The 18,097-nt window shown below is 30.5% G+C and overlaps 1 protein-coding gene across 12 annotated transcripts in view; it reads left to right on the top strand.

Moving 5' to 3' along the window:
* LOC134718888 (unconventional myosin-Va-like) overlaps positions 1–6,528 on the top strand; it is a 94,590-nt gene extending 88,062 nt beyond the window's left edge. For 11 of the 12 annotated variants that reach the window (XM_063581729.1, XM_063581732.1, XM_063581731.1 and 8 more), the window contains 2 exons: positions 5–176; positions 847–6,528. In XM_063581729.1, the coding sequence (XP_063437799.1) occupies positions 5–176; positions 847–1,083 (409 nt within the window). In that variant the 3' untranslated portion in view covers positions 1,084–6,528. The remainder of the gene's footprint in view (positions 1–4; positions 177–846) is intronic. The other variant, XR_010107463.1, reaches the window with a different exon arrangement.
* Positions 6,529–18,097: the final 11,569 nt, after the last annotated feature.

Raw genomic sequence — 18,097 nt, 5'->3', positions numbered from 1 at the left:
TCAGATACAATCTGAGTCATTTAGAACAGTGGTTACGTGACAACAAATTAGGAGAATCTGGTGCCCTGTCAGCATTAGAACCTATTACCCAAGCCTCCCAGTTATTACAGGCCAGGAAAACAGATGCTGATGTGGACAGTATATGTGAAATGTGTTCTAAACTAACAACTCCACAGGTAGGTGTCAGTTGCCTCAAACGCCATGTGGGGTATACCATATAGAGGGTCATTTTCGTAGGTGTAAAAAAAAAGAAAAAAGTTTGGCACAAAACAAAACATAGAAAATTAAAGATTGAGCAACACAAACCAACAAAAACTAGGGGTATTTACAGGTACTAAGTAGATCCTACCCCTTATAAGGCATATATTGTGTTGCTCATGTGAGTACACAGCTAGTATTTATTCTAATTTGGAGACAAGGGGACAGTATTGTAATTCCTACAATTAATGTAGATAATAATTATAAATAAGTATTTTAAATAACACAAAGATAATACAATACTGGCATTAATGAAATTTTTACAAAAATGTGTTGATTTAACAGTCATCTAGTTATGTCCCTTTATGACATTTTTATGTCAAGCCATCATCTGGGACACACTCTGCATTAGCATTTAAAACATTCATAAAAACATAACTTAAATTCCAGAGCTACTTTTTTGTTCAAAGTTTTGCAATCATCTATTGAAATTGAAAGATAATAATTTAATAATCCTTTTTGATCTGTTACTTGTGGTCATATATCAGTTAAAAGCTCATTATATCTTATGTTAAGTCCTTGTTTTGTATATTATGCCGCCTTATAATTTTGATTTATTATTTATTTATTATTCTGATTTTCTTTCAGATTGTTAAGATATTGAATCTGTATACACCAGTTGACGAGTTTGAAGAGAGGGTACCTGTCAGTTTCATTAGGAAGATTCAAAAGAAATTACAAGGACGGCAGGAAGCCGACAACACTTTATTAATGGACACAAAATACACTTTCCCAGTAACATTCCCGTTCAATCCATCAAGTATAGCCATGGAAACAATAGATGTTCCGGAACAACTACATCTAGGTTTCCTTAATAGGCATTAACTACTTAGAACCAATCAAATTTGTTTATTTATTTATTAATTTAAGATGGGAGACCTAATTCTACAAATCACTTGTGCGCTTGTGTGAACTGTTTTCAAAGATTTTTTGTAAGCTTAGAAGTAACACAGATCAAGTTTACATCTGTTTCACATGAGGGCTTTAAAAGCATTGATGAAACTTGATTATTTTCAAACGCATTAATGATATTAAAAGAAGTCTCCCTTATACCAGGTCTAAATATACCACTGAATTCTGGTTTTAATTTTACAAACAGTATTTTTTGCTTTTGGAGATTAATAGAAATGTAATGGAAACATATTTGTGTAGTCTTTCTTTGTTGATGTAACATTCTTCTACAAAATCTATTATTAATTATAGCTCTTCTTGCTTCAACTATTCAAAAGGAAGCTTATCCATTTGATTCTGTTTTTAGAATTACTAGCCCCTTAGAAATATATGTTGATCTTGAAGATGAGTAAACATGTAGAATATCATTTAGAAATTAAAAGATTTTTTTTTTTTAGATAAAACACAATTTAAAAAAAAAATTGCTAAGATTTTATTTTTTGCAACAATGAAGGTTTTTACAACCGAATTTTAGAGAAAAAAAACTGATGGGGAGAACTTAATTTCATTGACCTAAGGGACAAAATATATTTTTTTAAGGTTACATCCTCTACACAACAACATATTTATATTTTGCCTGTAAATTTGCTGGGAATTGCATATTTTTTCATCCTTTCATTGAGTTTGTCGGACTGTTTTACATATCATATTTTTAATGTTTTTGTTATTGTAAATTATTTGTTAATTTTTAGGGATGATATGTTTTATATATTTATTATGTATAGTATATGATAGTTTATTAGCGTTATTTTTATCTTTTGGCATGATGTACATATATGGTATATGTGTATTTATATATGACCCTTGAAGCTGTATTTATATATGGCCCTTGAAGCTGTATTTATATATGGCCCTTGAAGCTGTATTTATATATGGCCCTTGAAGCTGTGAGTTTCTTTTACTTTGTAAAAATGTGATATTTTGTAAGATTGGAGTGAAATTGAAAAGTTTTTTTAAATATCTTGATATTGGAAAAAGTTGAGGGTTTCTTTTTAAATTAAAAAAAATATTTGACACAAAAAAAAATCAAACTTCGTTCTTGCAAAACTAAGACAAAAATAACAAGGATTTTATTAGATTTCAAAAAAGCCTTTTAAACTATATGTTATAACATTATGAAATTAAAGAAGGGTTTGATGGGTAACAATTTTTTCTTGTTGACTTTTTCATATTTTGTTTCATATTCAAAAATAAATTAAAGGAAACTGACTGTTATAGGCCAATAGTACAAATCAAAATGGATGAAAGTTGGAGTAGTATTTAGCTAGTTCTTTCATTTGAAGTCTCAGAAAAAGGTATCATATTTTCATTTTTCCACAGAATTTAATCTTTTACCTTTCATAAAAATTAATACAGATTTATTATATATTTTTTACTGTTTTATACCAAGATTATTTGTAATAAGAAGTCAAAATGAAGGGATTGTTTTCATGAAAGGTATGTCTCGCTATTTCTGTCTCAAACTTTATTACTTTGTTGAATTTTATTCCCTTAATTTCAAACATATATATTTGTTATCTCCCCTTTTTAAAGAATTTGTCTCCTTTCTGGTGAGGGTTAATGCATGCTATAATGCATTAAATCAGTATTCTATATAATTCTTCATCATGCAGACAAGAAAAAAAAATCACTCATGCAGAAAAATGCATTTTGTGAGGTCCTGAATACCATCAATTGTATTTAATTGAAAAGGGAAATAACTCTATGAAAGGGAAGTAACTGTGTTATGAAAAAGAGATATGTATACTGAAATATTAAAGTTTAAAATAGTGCTGTTAAAAACATAGCATAATAATTTGGTCAAGCTACTTATGTCTAGTTTATGTCTTAGGACAAAATATTCCATGTTGGAGACAATTTAAGATATCTAATTTCCATTGTTGCCAGATTTGTTATCTGTTTTTCCAGTATATATTTTTTTCTTGTTGACAATAATTTATCCTTTCCTAACTATAAAAAATGATTTAGAGTTTTCCTTTACAAGTTTCCATTGATATTGTCTTGCGATTGTTAGTTTAGAACTTGATGCATGTGTATGCAATTCAAAGATGACTGAAATGGCAAATTCCATTGAAAATGTGAAACTGACAAAAATATGGTTGGATACCAATTTTTGTGTTTTTTTTGTGGATACAGGTGAACCAAGAATTTAAATGTTCAACAAAGTATTTTCTATCATGTTGTATGCAGACTTAAGTGAATCCTCGAAATTACATATCCATAAAACGGAAAAACTTTCCACAATCCACGAAGAATTGGTACCCACAAAAATAAATGAATTCACAGTAAACATGATTTGATTGGAAGTTTTAAAGGAAATGAACTTAATGGCATATTTACATTTACAAATTTTATTAATTTCTGCATTTGCATCAATTGTTTATTTTAAAAAAGGACTAGTTTAAAGTATTTCATACACATGTTTAAAACCAACGATAAACTGCCAAATGTGATCAGAATTCTTGGTTGTGAGCAGTTTTTGTACCTCTCAGTTACAAGTTTTTTACCTTGTTACTTTTTATACCAAACTATTTTGATGTTTGATGGAATTTTATACTTGAGTCTCTGTGATATGAGTATACACCAGTTTAGATGGTTCAAATTAAGTTCAATGTTTTACTCAATGTTGCAAAAGATGAGATAAATGTTTCATACCTGTCGTCTGTCACTATTTGAGGGGGATTTTCCCCATGGAGGATCCCAATTGGAATTTTGAAATAGCAATAATGTCCACAATTTAAAACAAAACAATCAATTTTATCATTGTAAAAGTATGAAGAAGCAATAAGAACATAAAATAAATTTGAAGGCCCCTTTAAGGGTTTTGTAGGACTATAACAGCCATCTTGCACATAAAACCCCCATTGGCATTTTGGATGGTATGATGTATTTTCCTCTGTTAGAAAAAAACAAACTTGATACAGATTTACTGACTGACTTTATACTATACAGAACTTTTGACCATTCAGTGATCAAATATGATATTTAGACATAACATCTCGCCTATTTCATAAAAGAAAATGGATTGTAATTGCCAAAGAATTTTTCAATGGACACTTCATTTGTGTATTTTCATGATACCATTTTTGTTGAATCAAACAATCTTAGTTCATACCCTAACATTATCTTCCTAAAAATATCCGATTGCTGGTAAATATCTTTTAAAACTAGACACCTTTATAGATGCTTTTTTATACTTTTGTAAATTGAATCCCACCGATAATAAGATGTCATCAAATCTTCTTAATCAGTTTTATACTGGACTTTTAACGTCCATATTTGATTCACTATTTTCATCTATAACATGTAACAAGAAACAATTTTGGTTATATTTAGGAATAGCGTTCCTATTGGTGTAACCAGGTTGCACTAGACCTCAAAATTTTGTCATAAATATTAAGGTTTGTCATTATTCATAACAGTATTCAAATTTTTTTCAATAGCTATAACTAATAACATATTGCTAAGTATTAGCTTTTGGGGAATATCTGTAACTTTACACTATATTTTGTGGAAAAGTTTATTAGCTTAACTAATAAATTAATAACTATATATCAGGTTTTGTAAAATAGCTGTAACTAATATTTCATCACTATATACAAGATGACTAAATGTTGTCTAGTCTCCTGAAAACAGTATAAAATACTGATAAGTCTAGTCTGTGTACTAATCCTATATATTGCATTTATACAAGTATACATTGTAAACATATACAGTATACAGTCTAGCACAACAATTTTGTACAGCCCTTTAGTTCATACTTGTCTATAACTAAAAATTAAGCTCACAGACTGACTCAAAAATAAATATAACACTGATCTGTGTATTATAAAATCAGTGGCTAAAATAATTTCTCCTTATCTTAATTTAGAAACTTGTAAGAATATGTGATTCCAATTCTCTAAGTTAGATTTACCAAAGTTCCACCTTGCCAATATTTGATTTAGCCCCTAAAATGATTGAAGATAGTTTTTGATCAAATAAAATTAGAATTGCACAATTCATTTCTAACAATAGTACATGTAGTATGTTATATATTAAATCACAACAGTTTTTATAATGTATAAATCATAGATTAAAGTAGGTCACATAATTTTGTAATATTTAAATTGTAGGTCAATGTAATGCTGTATATTGGCGTAATTTATGATAGTATATAAGGGCTACTCTATTTAAATTGGGGTGAGGAAGGGATTTTCAGAAACCCTTTAATCAATATTCTAACTTTCAGTTAATTGAGGTTAGGAGGGGGTCTCATTGGGGGGTTCCGATCCCGGATCCCGCTTACTGTTTTGTCAGATTCCCTTATCCTGTCTTACACTATATACGTAAGCAGTTCTCATTTTTTTTGGTCATTTCCCGGGGTCCAGCTAGACCTCATTTCCCGCTTTCACCACACAATAATTTGACTTTCACGTGTCACGCTTACAAAAAATCGGCAATCCTGTGTCATGCTTAGACCCCAATGAGACCCACTTAGGAAGGGATTTTCAGAAACCTCTTACTTCTAGTAAATCCTGTCCTACCCTTCCAAATTAAATAGAATAGCCTGAACTTGTATATAAATGATTTGTCAGTATTAGGGGTTTAGATACTGATGTTAAATGTACTAACAACTCACTGTAGATGTTGCAATATCACTTGAATGTAGGATGTTGACTTTATACAATTTATAAGATGTTATCCAGAATACCAAGAGGAATCAAAAACACCATGTCTCCTTTGAACTCAATTTGTCAAAACCATAGATTGTGTTTGTTAAATGAATAATTAGGCCAAAATCTTTTAGTGATGTTATGAGGGTGTTTATTTTTTATTTTTGATAAAACAAACAAACAATCAATTTAATAATGGCAGCTTAGATTTGTAATTTTTCTTTAAAAGATAGAAATGTTTGGATGTAATGTTATCAATTTGTGTAATATACTTAAAAATATTTTTTATCATTCTAAATTTTAATATTGTCAGCAAAAATAAACTCCATTTCTCAAGGATTATATTTTAACATTTGAATTTGAACATGATATAGGTTTTTTATTTGATTTTTATTAGATAAAAGTTGGTCATCTGAGGTGTACTGGATAACATTCTCTTCCATCTGATATTTTACTTAATAAATATCAATGAGTTAAATAATGTTACATATTACATGTGAGGTTCTACAAATGAGAATTTTATATTTGCAGTAAAACACTTATGATTTATTAATGTTCCTTATGTTCATTATGAACAACTAACAAACCAATTGGGCAATAAATATTTTGTACTAGTATGACATTCCATGGTAAATCTGTGATAATAAAACCATTGCCAGGCTTATTGGTTGTTTGTTTTTTTGTTGGTTTTTTTTAGCTCACTTGGCGTCTGTCGTCCGTCTTCGTCGTCGTTAACTTTTTACATTTTGAACTTCTTCTAGAGAACCACTGAATGGAATGAAACCAAACATGGTATGAATATTCCTTATGAGCTAGTGACCAAGTGTTGTTACTTTGTAGCCGATCCATAATCCAAGATGGCCGCCAGCAGGGGACTTAGTTTAACATAGAACCCTATGGGAAATGCATTGCCAGGCTTGTTGTTCGTTTTTATTTCTTCCTTGGTTTTTATTAAATAAAAGAGGAGTACCTAGATGAGAAAGGACTTTTTCGGGAGTTAGGGATTGGACCTTTATTTTGATCAGGAATAAATGCTAGCAACGCATAACTGTATACACTAGAAAAATCATGTAGAGCAATGGACAAGCCAAACCATGTAAACCTCTTAAAATGCAAACATATATACAGATAATATAAAGAGAAGATGTGGAATGATTGCCAATGAGACAACTATCCAAAATAGACTTCAATTGCTTAAATTTAAATGAAATACAAGATGAAATGAAAATAGAATCTGCAATCAACAACCAATATTTGAAAAAAGAAAAAAAAAAAAAAAAACGATATTGAAGTAAAAGGCCAGCCAACAGTCATCTTCCTAATTGACACTGACACTCAAATCATATTTAGATTACTGAAACCTCACTCTTTTTATGTCCTGTAAACGATATTAGTGTGCATCATATATGTTCATCATAATGTGAAGTTTTAAAACTGTATGCCACATTACAATTATGATTCCAATGCCATGACTCAATGAACAAGGATAATGCTAGATCAAGTGAATCAATTTCAATTGGTTTGTGATTTATTCCAATTATTAAGCAGGTCAAATATATCTGTTAATGTTATTCTTCTGCCTTTATGGGAACTTCAATTTAGGTTACAAACAACTGTTCCCCATGGTATGGATAAAAAGATAAGTGCATTCAACGATTGATGCGTTTCCCTTATATATATACGGAACTGGAATCTCCCAATATGTAGAAAAACAAACACAGACGAAAGGGACACTATAACAAGAACAAAATATATATAAACATTATCCATGCACTGACAATGTCCTTAATGTCATTTATACGTTATCCGTCTGTCGGGTTATTTGATAAAAGTTTGTTTTTAATCATGTAATCTCGAAATTTGATTGATATAAATATACCTTAATCGAGCAGTTTAAAAGTTAAAACTGGAAATATCAAATGCATTACGTAAGTTTTATTTGTAAAACATATTCACTGTATACCAAAACATAAAGCCAATCGACTACATAACACTTTATCCTGGAGGATAAGTTGGCTTATTAACAAACATATCATGTCTCCTGATAGTATATACATTCTCAATATGACATATTTTCGCGATTTGCTTTGTATCTTTACAATAAATAACTTACGAAGATGTCTTTTCGGAGTTACCTTTGTATATAAGGTCGACATTGTTATACATTCATCTTGCCAAATAAACACCCTTAGGGGTCGTGCCATTAAAGGGATTTATATACCTATATGGAGTTATTTTCTTTCAGAACGTCAGGTCATTCTTTTTCAGAATCAACCCGGACGATACCATGTTTCAATGGTATATGCTTCAAGGCATAAAATAATGACCTGTGTAAGGTCATTATTTTCCTTGATTAACATGCAATCTATGATTTACTTCAAAATTTTATTCGTCTAATAGTTTTTTGGTGCCAATTTGGATATTTATTTTCTAAAGTTCAACCGATGATAGATGTAAAAGAAACCGTCATTGTAGACCCGCAATTTAATTTTAGAAACAAATAACGTGAAGTTTTGTTGATTTATCGCTATAATAAAGAAACATTATCATATAGGTCAGAAGAATTTTAATGTAGACTTTCATAAAATTAATCCAGATTTAACATATTCGTGTGTAAGATTTTGAAAATCTTATTGAGTCAAACTGAATAGGTTGATTGCTTAACGTCCAGTGGCAAATATTTCATGCATGTTCAGAACGATACACACTGAATAGGAAATCATACTGTGACCTACATGTATTTATATTCGTCTTCGTGTCAGTTCGTAACTTTTTAAAATTTATGTATACCTTTTACTCTATCTCATGATCAACTAATAAAATAATCTTATATTCTATTGAATAACACGAAAGGGTCGGTGCGGAGGGTAATATATAATTTTATCCTGATTATCTTTTAATAAAATGTATTGCTGTTCGAAAGACAATCTTTCTGAATTTTTCATTCGATTCAAGTAAAATGGTTAAATAAATAACAACTTTTCCGCGATAGAAATAACATAACAAAACGAAAAAAAAACATATACCCTCCCCCTTTTCACTAAGCTAAGTGATACAAAAAATAACTTACAATGTGTCTTGTATTTGTCATACACCGTTATCGGATGGTAACAATACATTTGTGTCTTACTTCATGCAGTTACAGTAATATTTTTATTGTGTATGGATAACAATTTTTAAAAGGTTTATATCTAAATTATTTAGTGAGTTTTATTTCACATTTAAAATGAGCCGCAGGACATATTAACCTGAACCTGAACGCATTAGAAAGGAATATCCCACTTTAGTGTTGTCGGTAAAAAAGGATACTTAATCTTCAAAAAATTAATATTTTTTGACGGTATATAAGTCAGATAATGCATATTTTAAGGTTTTCTTGTCGTAGAACACACCTCGGGGTGTCAGGATTGTTCAAAGAAAGACCTCCCTCCGGTCGGTCTTTCATTTGATCAATCCTGACACCCCTCGGTGTGTTCTACGACAAGAAAAACCTTAAAATATGCATTATCTATAACAGAATTGAAAAGGGCTTATTATACTTACTTATTAATAAATGACAGTATATATACATTATTTAATTGAAATTTCTTACATGTAATTGTTAATTCTTAATAAGAGTTAAACTTATTTGAAGAAAAAGTTTGCTTTATATTTACAGTTTGACCAATCTAGATAAACAAAATAGGTAATGAATATCTTAAATGTTTTAAATATGTGTTTGATCACTGAATCCTCTATAAAATTCAGTCCAGTAAAGAAACTCATCATAGATACCAGGACTAACTGTAGTATATACGCCAGACGCGCGTTTCGTCTACAAAAGACTCATCAGTGACGCTCGAATCCCAAAAAGTTAAAAAGGCCAAATAAAGTACGAAGTTGAAGAGCATTGAGGACCAAAATTCCTAAAAGTTTTGCCAAATACAGCTAAGGTGATCTATGTCTGAGGTAGAAAAGCCTTAGTTTTTCAAAATAATCAAAAAATTGTTAACATGTGCAGTTAATTTATAATTATAACCATATCAATGACAATTCATGTCGGCACAAAAAGTGCTGACTACTGGGCTTGTGATACCCTCGGGGAAATAAATCTCCACCAGCAGTGGCATTTTATATTACCCAATATTGCCCAGTATTTCCCGTTAAAACCCGTTAAAACCCAGTAAAACCCGGGTTTTCCAGTATTTCCCACTGGGCTGGGCAATACTCATAAAACCCGGGTTTTTGCTAAACCTGGCTGTTGGTCTGGTTTTTTTATTTGGAGTTTATAATTTTAGTTTATGATAGAAATCTATTTATTTTATCCAGCTAAATTGAAAATAATTAAATTCATGATTAATAAATTAACTACAGCACTTAAATGGATTAACACACGATCTTTACATGATTTCACTTTGTAAATCTCCCCTTCATGTCAACTGCCGAGGAGGAAAACGCATCAAAGTTACGTTTTTTTAATTGATATACTGTCCATTGGAAGTGTATGTTCTTGATACCTTTTTTGTTGAAATGAATCACTAGAACTGATGTTTAGTATTACCTATATGTAAGATAACTAACAAACTGTTTAGAGCTACAAACAATTTGGAGATCACCGTGTTTCCTGCTCTACTTATAGAAAAGATTATGTAAACGAATTGAACATTTTAGGATTAGGATAACACATGGATTTAATATGATGAAATAGGACATCTATTTGATATGCAAAAAAGATTGTTAATGCAATATAGTTGAAATGAAGTAGATGGATTAATGTCAAAACAACTGAGGCGATAGCAGATGATTTTAATTGAGTGTCATGGAGCCATATTATTCATGTTATTTGATGTGTTTATTTTTTAAACTAGAAACTTTTATAAAAGCAGCTATCTTTAAACTTTCAAACATTATATCCTACCAATTATCATGATTATGACAGGTGTTTTCACCATGACTGGGTTGATATTTTAGTTCAGCTTGTCATCTTATCTTTGAAATCAGTTGTTGTCTACTGGACTTTGATATAATTTCACTGATATTTAAACAGTTATGTATACGAAATCCATTACTATTAATTTAATTGACGTGTGCCTGACTTCAATAGTTTGTGATGCTGTATCTGTTCAAATATTCAGGTCTGTTTCGATTTTTTTACATTTACCTTTTTTAACATGGTAAAACTCTAATGAATTTGAATATAATTGTATGCTTAGCAACTGCCATCGTTACATGGCTATGTGTAAACATCCTGTGCTATCTCAGGAATATTGGAATTAAAGACTTCGATATTTTGCCCCATCATATCCCTTTTACAAAATGTAGATTTTGTCTTGATTTCCCTGTGTAGCTTCATACGTTATAGCAGATTGTTTGGCATAACTAATTAATGACCCATTACTATAAACCAATTTTGTAGTACACATGTATTTAATAATTCACCATTAAACACAGGTAATGTTGAATAGCTGTACATACAATGGTATCACTTTTTAACACTAACAAATTATGGAGCAATACCAACAAAACTTGAAATAAACAATCCGTATGATATCAAGTGTAGTATTTTTTTCCCCCTATTAATCAACAAAAACGGTAGCTGTGCTACCAAACATTAAGATCACCATTGAAACTGCCTGCGTATTTCTGTAGAAAAAAATACAGTGAGAACAATCATATTTTATTTAAATGTGCTAACGATTTATAAAGTCAAATATGGATTGTCAATATTGATATTTGAGTACAGAATATATTATGGCGGTTCCGAAACGAAACTATTTGCTTCAAACAGAGGATATAGATATGCCTGTATATATGTTGTGTACAATAAATTATTATACGGATTTTAAAAAAAAAATCATCGATACACATTTTTGAATTTATATTGAATGACCGTACAATGAAAAGATTGTTTAATGATTGGCTATTTTCTACCAAGTCAAAAATACGAAAGTTCGATCTTTAAAATATTAGATGTAACATAAACAAATATATACATCTTGACAATGTTTGATTTTGTACGCTTTTAGGAAATTCCCTGTACGGTATTTCGTCACTTTTTTTATTTTTTCAGGTACACACTTGATGGTACTGAGGTAAACATGGCCACATCGAAGTTATGTGATTCTGGTATATAAAACCAATTGATTTTACTCGTTATTATCTATTAGATATGAGATACATAACGCAATCTATTGTAAACAACAAGCAACAGTAGTTAACCTATTTTTAAATCTCATAAACATGCAATTGTCAATCAAGTCTTAAAAAAAAAGAGAAGGTATAAATCGTTTAAAGTCATAAATATGTCAAAGTTGCAAAACGCAATATGAATGTATAGCATACACTGAATGCATCGAACACAATCGTGTTGTATATTTCTTGGCAATGTAAACATGTAAAAGAAGAGGGACGAAAGATACCAAAGGGACAGTCAAACTTGTAAACGTTACATGTAATGGAGATCCAAGATACATGTATGTAGCGAACATAATAATTGAAACATTTCAAAAGAAAATCTACTGAAAACAAAACCCTCACAAGATTTCATTTAAGAACGATACTCTACTCTAGATGTTCGCCCAAATTTCTTTCTAAAGAACTACCATTTGTTTAACAATATAAAGGAACCAATCAAATGTTACATAGATACTTCTACAATTAAATCATTATTCTATGATGGTTACTGGCAACGGAAACATTGTTAACTGCGATTGACACATATGCATTTGATATGTTCATATTGCATATGATTCTAATTGTATTTTGATGTAAATTATCTCTTTTGTAGATGCTACACGTTTTTTGGATGGAATTCCTAACACAGAACTCGGTGAAAACAAACCAAGCATAATGGAGAAACTTGAGCAAAGAACTAGCTATTTGGAAAAAAAGGTGGAAGATTTAGAAACTATTGTAGGAAACATGGAAATAGGTAAACCACCCATAGAGGATGATATTTGTGATGGTAGGAAACAAAGAAAAGTACAGTGCAATCAATATTGAGGATTTAATAAAACATTTTGTAGTCGCTGTCAGGTAAAATTGACACCATGTTTTGGTCTTTTTTTTTTTAAATATCAGCTGCATTTATTCGAGATGAAATTTTTGAATTAACGGAATCAAACACCTTTTTGTTATGATTGCACTGTACATTCCGGACCTTCACATTATCCAAGATTATTTGTCATCGTAAGTTCGCCTTCATGGTTGATATGACAATGCATTATTTACATAACATTCGTTTCTCGTAGATGTCAAGTCATTGATGTGATACAGTTTCCTGTGCTTATTGCCATTAATCGATAAAAATGATGAAAAGATTCGAAAGGCCTGAAAAAAAGATTCCACGTGGAACTCCCCAGCAACACATTCAGTAATAACAATGGCCGATTCCACAATAGAAAATATACTTTGATTATGTAACGGTCAAGATTATACATTGCAACCATAATAACAGGTAGCACAGTAATGGAATTTTTGGATAGAGTTTTGATTTAACTAATCGAAAAACGTCATCTCGAGTGAACACGACTGACAATTAAAACAATCTCGACAAAACACACGATGCCAATTTTACGTGATGGTCTCTATACAAACCAAACAAATTAAACTGAACCAGTCTTCTGGTCCAAATTGTTTCTCAGTCAGAATATTGAACATGTATGACAAAACAAACAAACAATTTCAACAAAGTGCTAATGACCAAATATTGACGAATAGATTTGAATAGAAAAAATGTGAATAAAACACTCACTACATAATACATGTAATACAAAAACACACAAACTTTTATTAAGTGTATACGATCCTATGTTTATTGTTTGGATACATTTGCTTTTAGGGGGCACCTAACACCTTGACTAAAATTGATATTCGACTCGTTAAAATTTTGACAAAATATTTACTTTGACCCTTTGACATAAATATATATTTTTTAAAAATGGACAAGACACACTGTCGGAAAATATTGGTTCGATACATAGCAGTCTGACAACCACTAATTTTGTTCATTGAGAAGCTGCATATTTTTTAACAATAGAACACGATTAAAACATTCAAATTATTTTACAGAGTTATCTACCTGAAGTGTTAAGACATATAACTAGTTCATTTATTATGAATAAAGAAGTTGTAATGTTTGCTGCTATATTGCAGATGGAAACAAATTTCACGAAAACAAGACAGATGTTTGGCTTCCACCAAAGTAAATATTTTTTTTAATTTATAATCAAATATTAATACAAGTTGGCAGTTCTAAGTAAACGTAAGTTACATGGCATTTTATATATTACGTTTGTCACCATACACACAAACATTCAGTGTTATCATAGTGTTTAACGCCCCTCCTAAAAATGCAATGAAAGTATTAAAAATATACATTATTCATTACTTTGTTTTCTGACTTGTGAAATATTAAAATAATCAATATATGAGGAGGGCATATTGCAATTCACGAAATCAATATTGCTAGATAATAGCATTTGCTCTCTACAATCAATGAGAAAATCAAGTGTCATGCAAATATCATGTTTTAGGAGTTCGACAACAAAATCTTCTCCGGAAGAACAAGTTGAAAGTTTGAGGAAAATGTTCGAATCAGTGGAATATATGCTGCAATCTCCGGATTATGACGAATACTTACAGTATGAATTGTCTCTAGCATGTCCAAACTACATGACTGTGTTCCAAACAGCAAAACGTGATTTACTGAGAAACGACTGTGGGATCGTCTTGGCAGGTTGGTTGCCACTTTTTATTTTTCATCAGCGACAAAATGTTCTTCTTAGTCACATTGAATCGCACGTATATTTTTGCTTTGGCTATCACTTGGCGTCCGTTGTTTTCGTCGTAACTTTCTTTCTGAAAAACATACCGGTGGAACCACAAGGAATCATAACCAATTTTGACCACAATTAACTTTAGGTCTATTTAATACTGTTTGTTTTACAATTTTGTCGTATATGCGATATTGTCTAACACATTATGTCAAAACTTGCCTTGAGTTAAATCATTAAATAAATAAGCTGTTCAAGGAACAACGAATAGTCAGAGAAGACCAGCAGAATAAGAAGAGCAAACAATTAATCATGATCTTTGATAATATTCTTCTGTAGTGCATTGTCCTTAGTTGTATCTCTTATTCCATATTTATACTTAGTCACTTTATCACAGAAAGCATCATTGGATTACCCAAATCTACTATAAACACGTGAATAAAAGCAGATTAAATGAAATATGTATATAAAAAGTTCAAAACATCGATTATTCTAATCAGACATCATACATATACGATATACGATACCAATTCAACTTCTCGCAGTAAAGGAAATCTACTTATTTGGACAAATCAATCATAATGTGTTATGATACAGTTTTGTAAATGAACATGGTGAATTTTTAGTTACTTAGGATAGATCACTAGTTATTGCTAATTATCTGTAAACTGATTTACAGTATGTTTATTAAAACAATTATCGAAACGTTCGCCTTAAAGGATTCTTACCTCTCTTTTTCTTCGGTTAACTTTTATACATATACTGTTAAACAAGTGTTTCTATTAGCGCTAATTATTTTGAAATGTTTACATATATCTTGGCAATGTTTGTTCAGTCTACATGGTGTTAAAATTACTATATGTTGTATATTTATTCATTATCAATGAAATGCGAACAACACAGAGGGATCAGTTTGTTTTAAATAAATCAAAATAATTTTATGATTAATCTTTTCAATCTTTAATAAACATTGAATACTAAAACCTTGTTACGTGACAAATGTATGCAATGAAATAGTGAGAAAGTTTTTTTCTCGCAGGAAAATCTCTTTCATATTTCTTTGAATTTTTTTCTGCAATAAATAAAGGCAACAGTAGTATACCGCTGAGGAAATTCATAAATCGATGGAGAAAAACATGTAACAACACAATTTAACCTAGTATAAATTTTGTTCACATATGTTGAAAATTCATCTAAATTTCCAAATGAAAACGGAGACCAATAAATGTATGTATGTAAATAATGTTACATTGGTTTATTTTCTCAGGAGAAACAAGTGCTGGTAAAACAACGCTAATAAATCTCCTTATTGGAAATAAACTTTTCGTAACAGGCAATGTACCAACAACTGGTACAATTACACGTATTCGGAATTCAGAAAAGATGTCAATTAAATGTTATGCAAAGGATGCAGCTTTGTTGAAAGAAGAGGAAGCACCAGATATCAAAACATTGAAATCGTTCATCAAACGATTTACTAGCATTAAAAACATTCCAAAAGATCTACAGGACATAAACTTTGTTGATGTATACTTACCAGTTTCTATTTTGAAGGTACAATATTGCGTTAAATTGTTTTTAATTCCAGAAGGGGTGTTTCAGTTACTTAGTGAAAGTTGTTCTTTTCAATCAGCATTCATTTTGAAAAATTAAAAAGATAATGATGAAGGATCATTTTGAAAAGAAAAAAAAGAAAATAAATCTTACGCTTTATAAGATGGTAAAATTTTTAAAATAAGAGTGTTACTGCAAAGGAAGACTTTCTGATAATGTTTACTTGTAAATGATTTGCATGGAAAAAGATAATTATATTATGTAATGTATGATGTATAGAATTATCAAATTGACTATCGCAGTACAGAAATTTAAGATTGACGAAACGTGTTATCAATGTAATTTTTTTTTTTTTTTGTAATATAAAGGTTTTGTAAAACACCAATATAATGTTCATTATGCTTTTGTTCAATATATTTCCAGGGAAACGTCATAATTGTCGACACACCTGGAATAGGCGAAAATGATAGACTTGACCAAATCCTGCTAGATTTTCTACCGCATGCTGTTTCAATTGTATTTATCATTAATGCAAAAAATGCCGGTGGAATAAGTGAAGACAGGGTAACCAATATAAATGTATCATTTATATTAATAATGTGTTTTCTGAACATTTGAAGAAAGGCGAAAGATACTAGAGGGGCAGTCAAACACATAGATTGAAAATAAACTGACAACGCCATGGCTAAAAAAGAAAAGAGAAAAACATAGAGGCCATGATATTAACGAAGGTCATTTGCATAATCAGGTCAGCAGCATCACTCCTATGATCGTCCTAATATGATCAAATCGTATTCAAGCATTATTGATATACCCAATCGGGTTTTTTTTTAAACTGGAAACACATAACTTCGGAAAACGTGAGCCGAATTAATGGGTGGCAAATAAAGGCAACAATAGTATACATTTTTGTACCGCTGTTCGAAACTCATAAATCGATTGAAAAAACAAAATCCAGGTTCCAAACTAAAACTGAAGAAAACGCATCACAGATAAGAGGAAAACAACGACACAACAGAAACACATTATTGAAATGTAACATACACAGAAACGAACTATTATGTAGGAATGTCCATTTTCCTGACTTGGTACAGGACATTTTTAGAAAAAAAATTATGGGTTGAACATAGTTTTGTGGCATGCCAAACCTCCTGCTTTAATGACAATGCTAAATATATAATTAAAATGACACAAACTCATTACTGGGCTACAAAACAAACAAATGGGAGAACATATAGGACATAGAATCACACGAATAGTAGCTTACAAAAGGTATCATGTTTGAAATTTAATACGCCAGACGTGCGTTTCGTTCACATACGACTAACCAGTGACGCTCAGATGAAAAAGTTCGAAAACCAAAACAAGTACAAAGTTGAAGAGTATTGAGGACAAAAAGCTCTACAAAGTAGTGTCCAATACGGCAAGGGTTTTCTGCCTGGGATAAGAACATCCTTATTATTTAAAATAATTCATACTTTGGCAGACAGTAAATTTAAAAAAATGACTATAATAGATAACATGATAAAACCGAAGTGTTGACTAATTTTAAAATAAAAACGGATACATTACATAACAACTTAATCCAGCACATAAAAAAACACACCCAAATTAGCCAAAGCATAAACACATAAAAGTGACTTCACATTTGAAATTCTTAAAAAGCACGCAAAGTAACGTCACATTTGAATTTCCTAAAAAAAAATCCCAAAGATAAAATAAAAGTATGATTGATTTAAGATTAGATTTGTAATACTGATATTACAATTGATAACAGTGAAAATTACTTTATTCGTACTTTATTTGTCCTTTTTAACATTTTTTTATTCGAGCGTCACTGATGAGTCTTTGGTAGACGAAACGCGCGTCTGGTGTAATTATGAAATAATATATTCAATCCTGGTATCTATGACGAGTTTATTTAAA

The sequence above is a fragment of the Mytilus trossulus genome, chromosome 5 (genome assembly GCF_036588685.1).
Source record: "Mytilus trossulus isolate FHL-02 chromosome 5, PNRI_Mtr1.1.1.hap1, whole genome shotgun sequence".
Classification (NCBI taxonomy): domain Eukaryota; kingdom Metazoa; phylum Mollusca; class Bivalvia; order Mytilida; family Mytilidae; genus Mytilus; species Mytilus trossulus.
The sequence above is the reverse complement of the archived record's forward strand: the minus strand, read 5'-3'. Positions and strand labels throughout refer to the sequence as shown.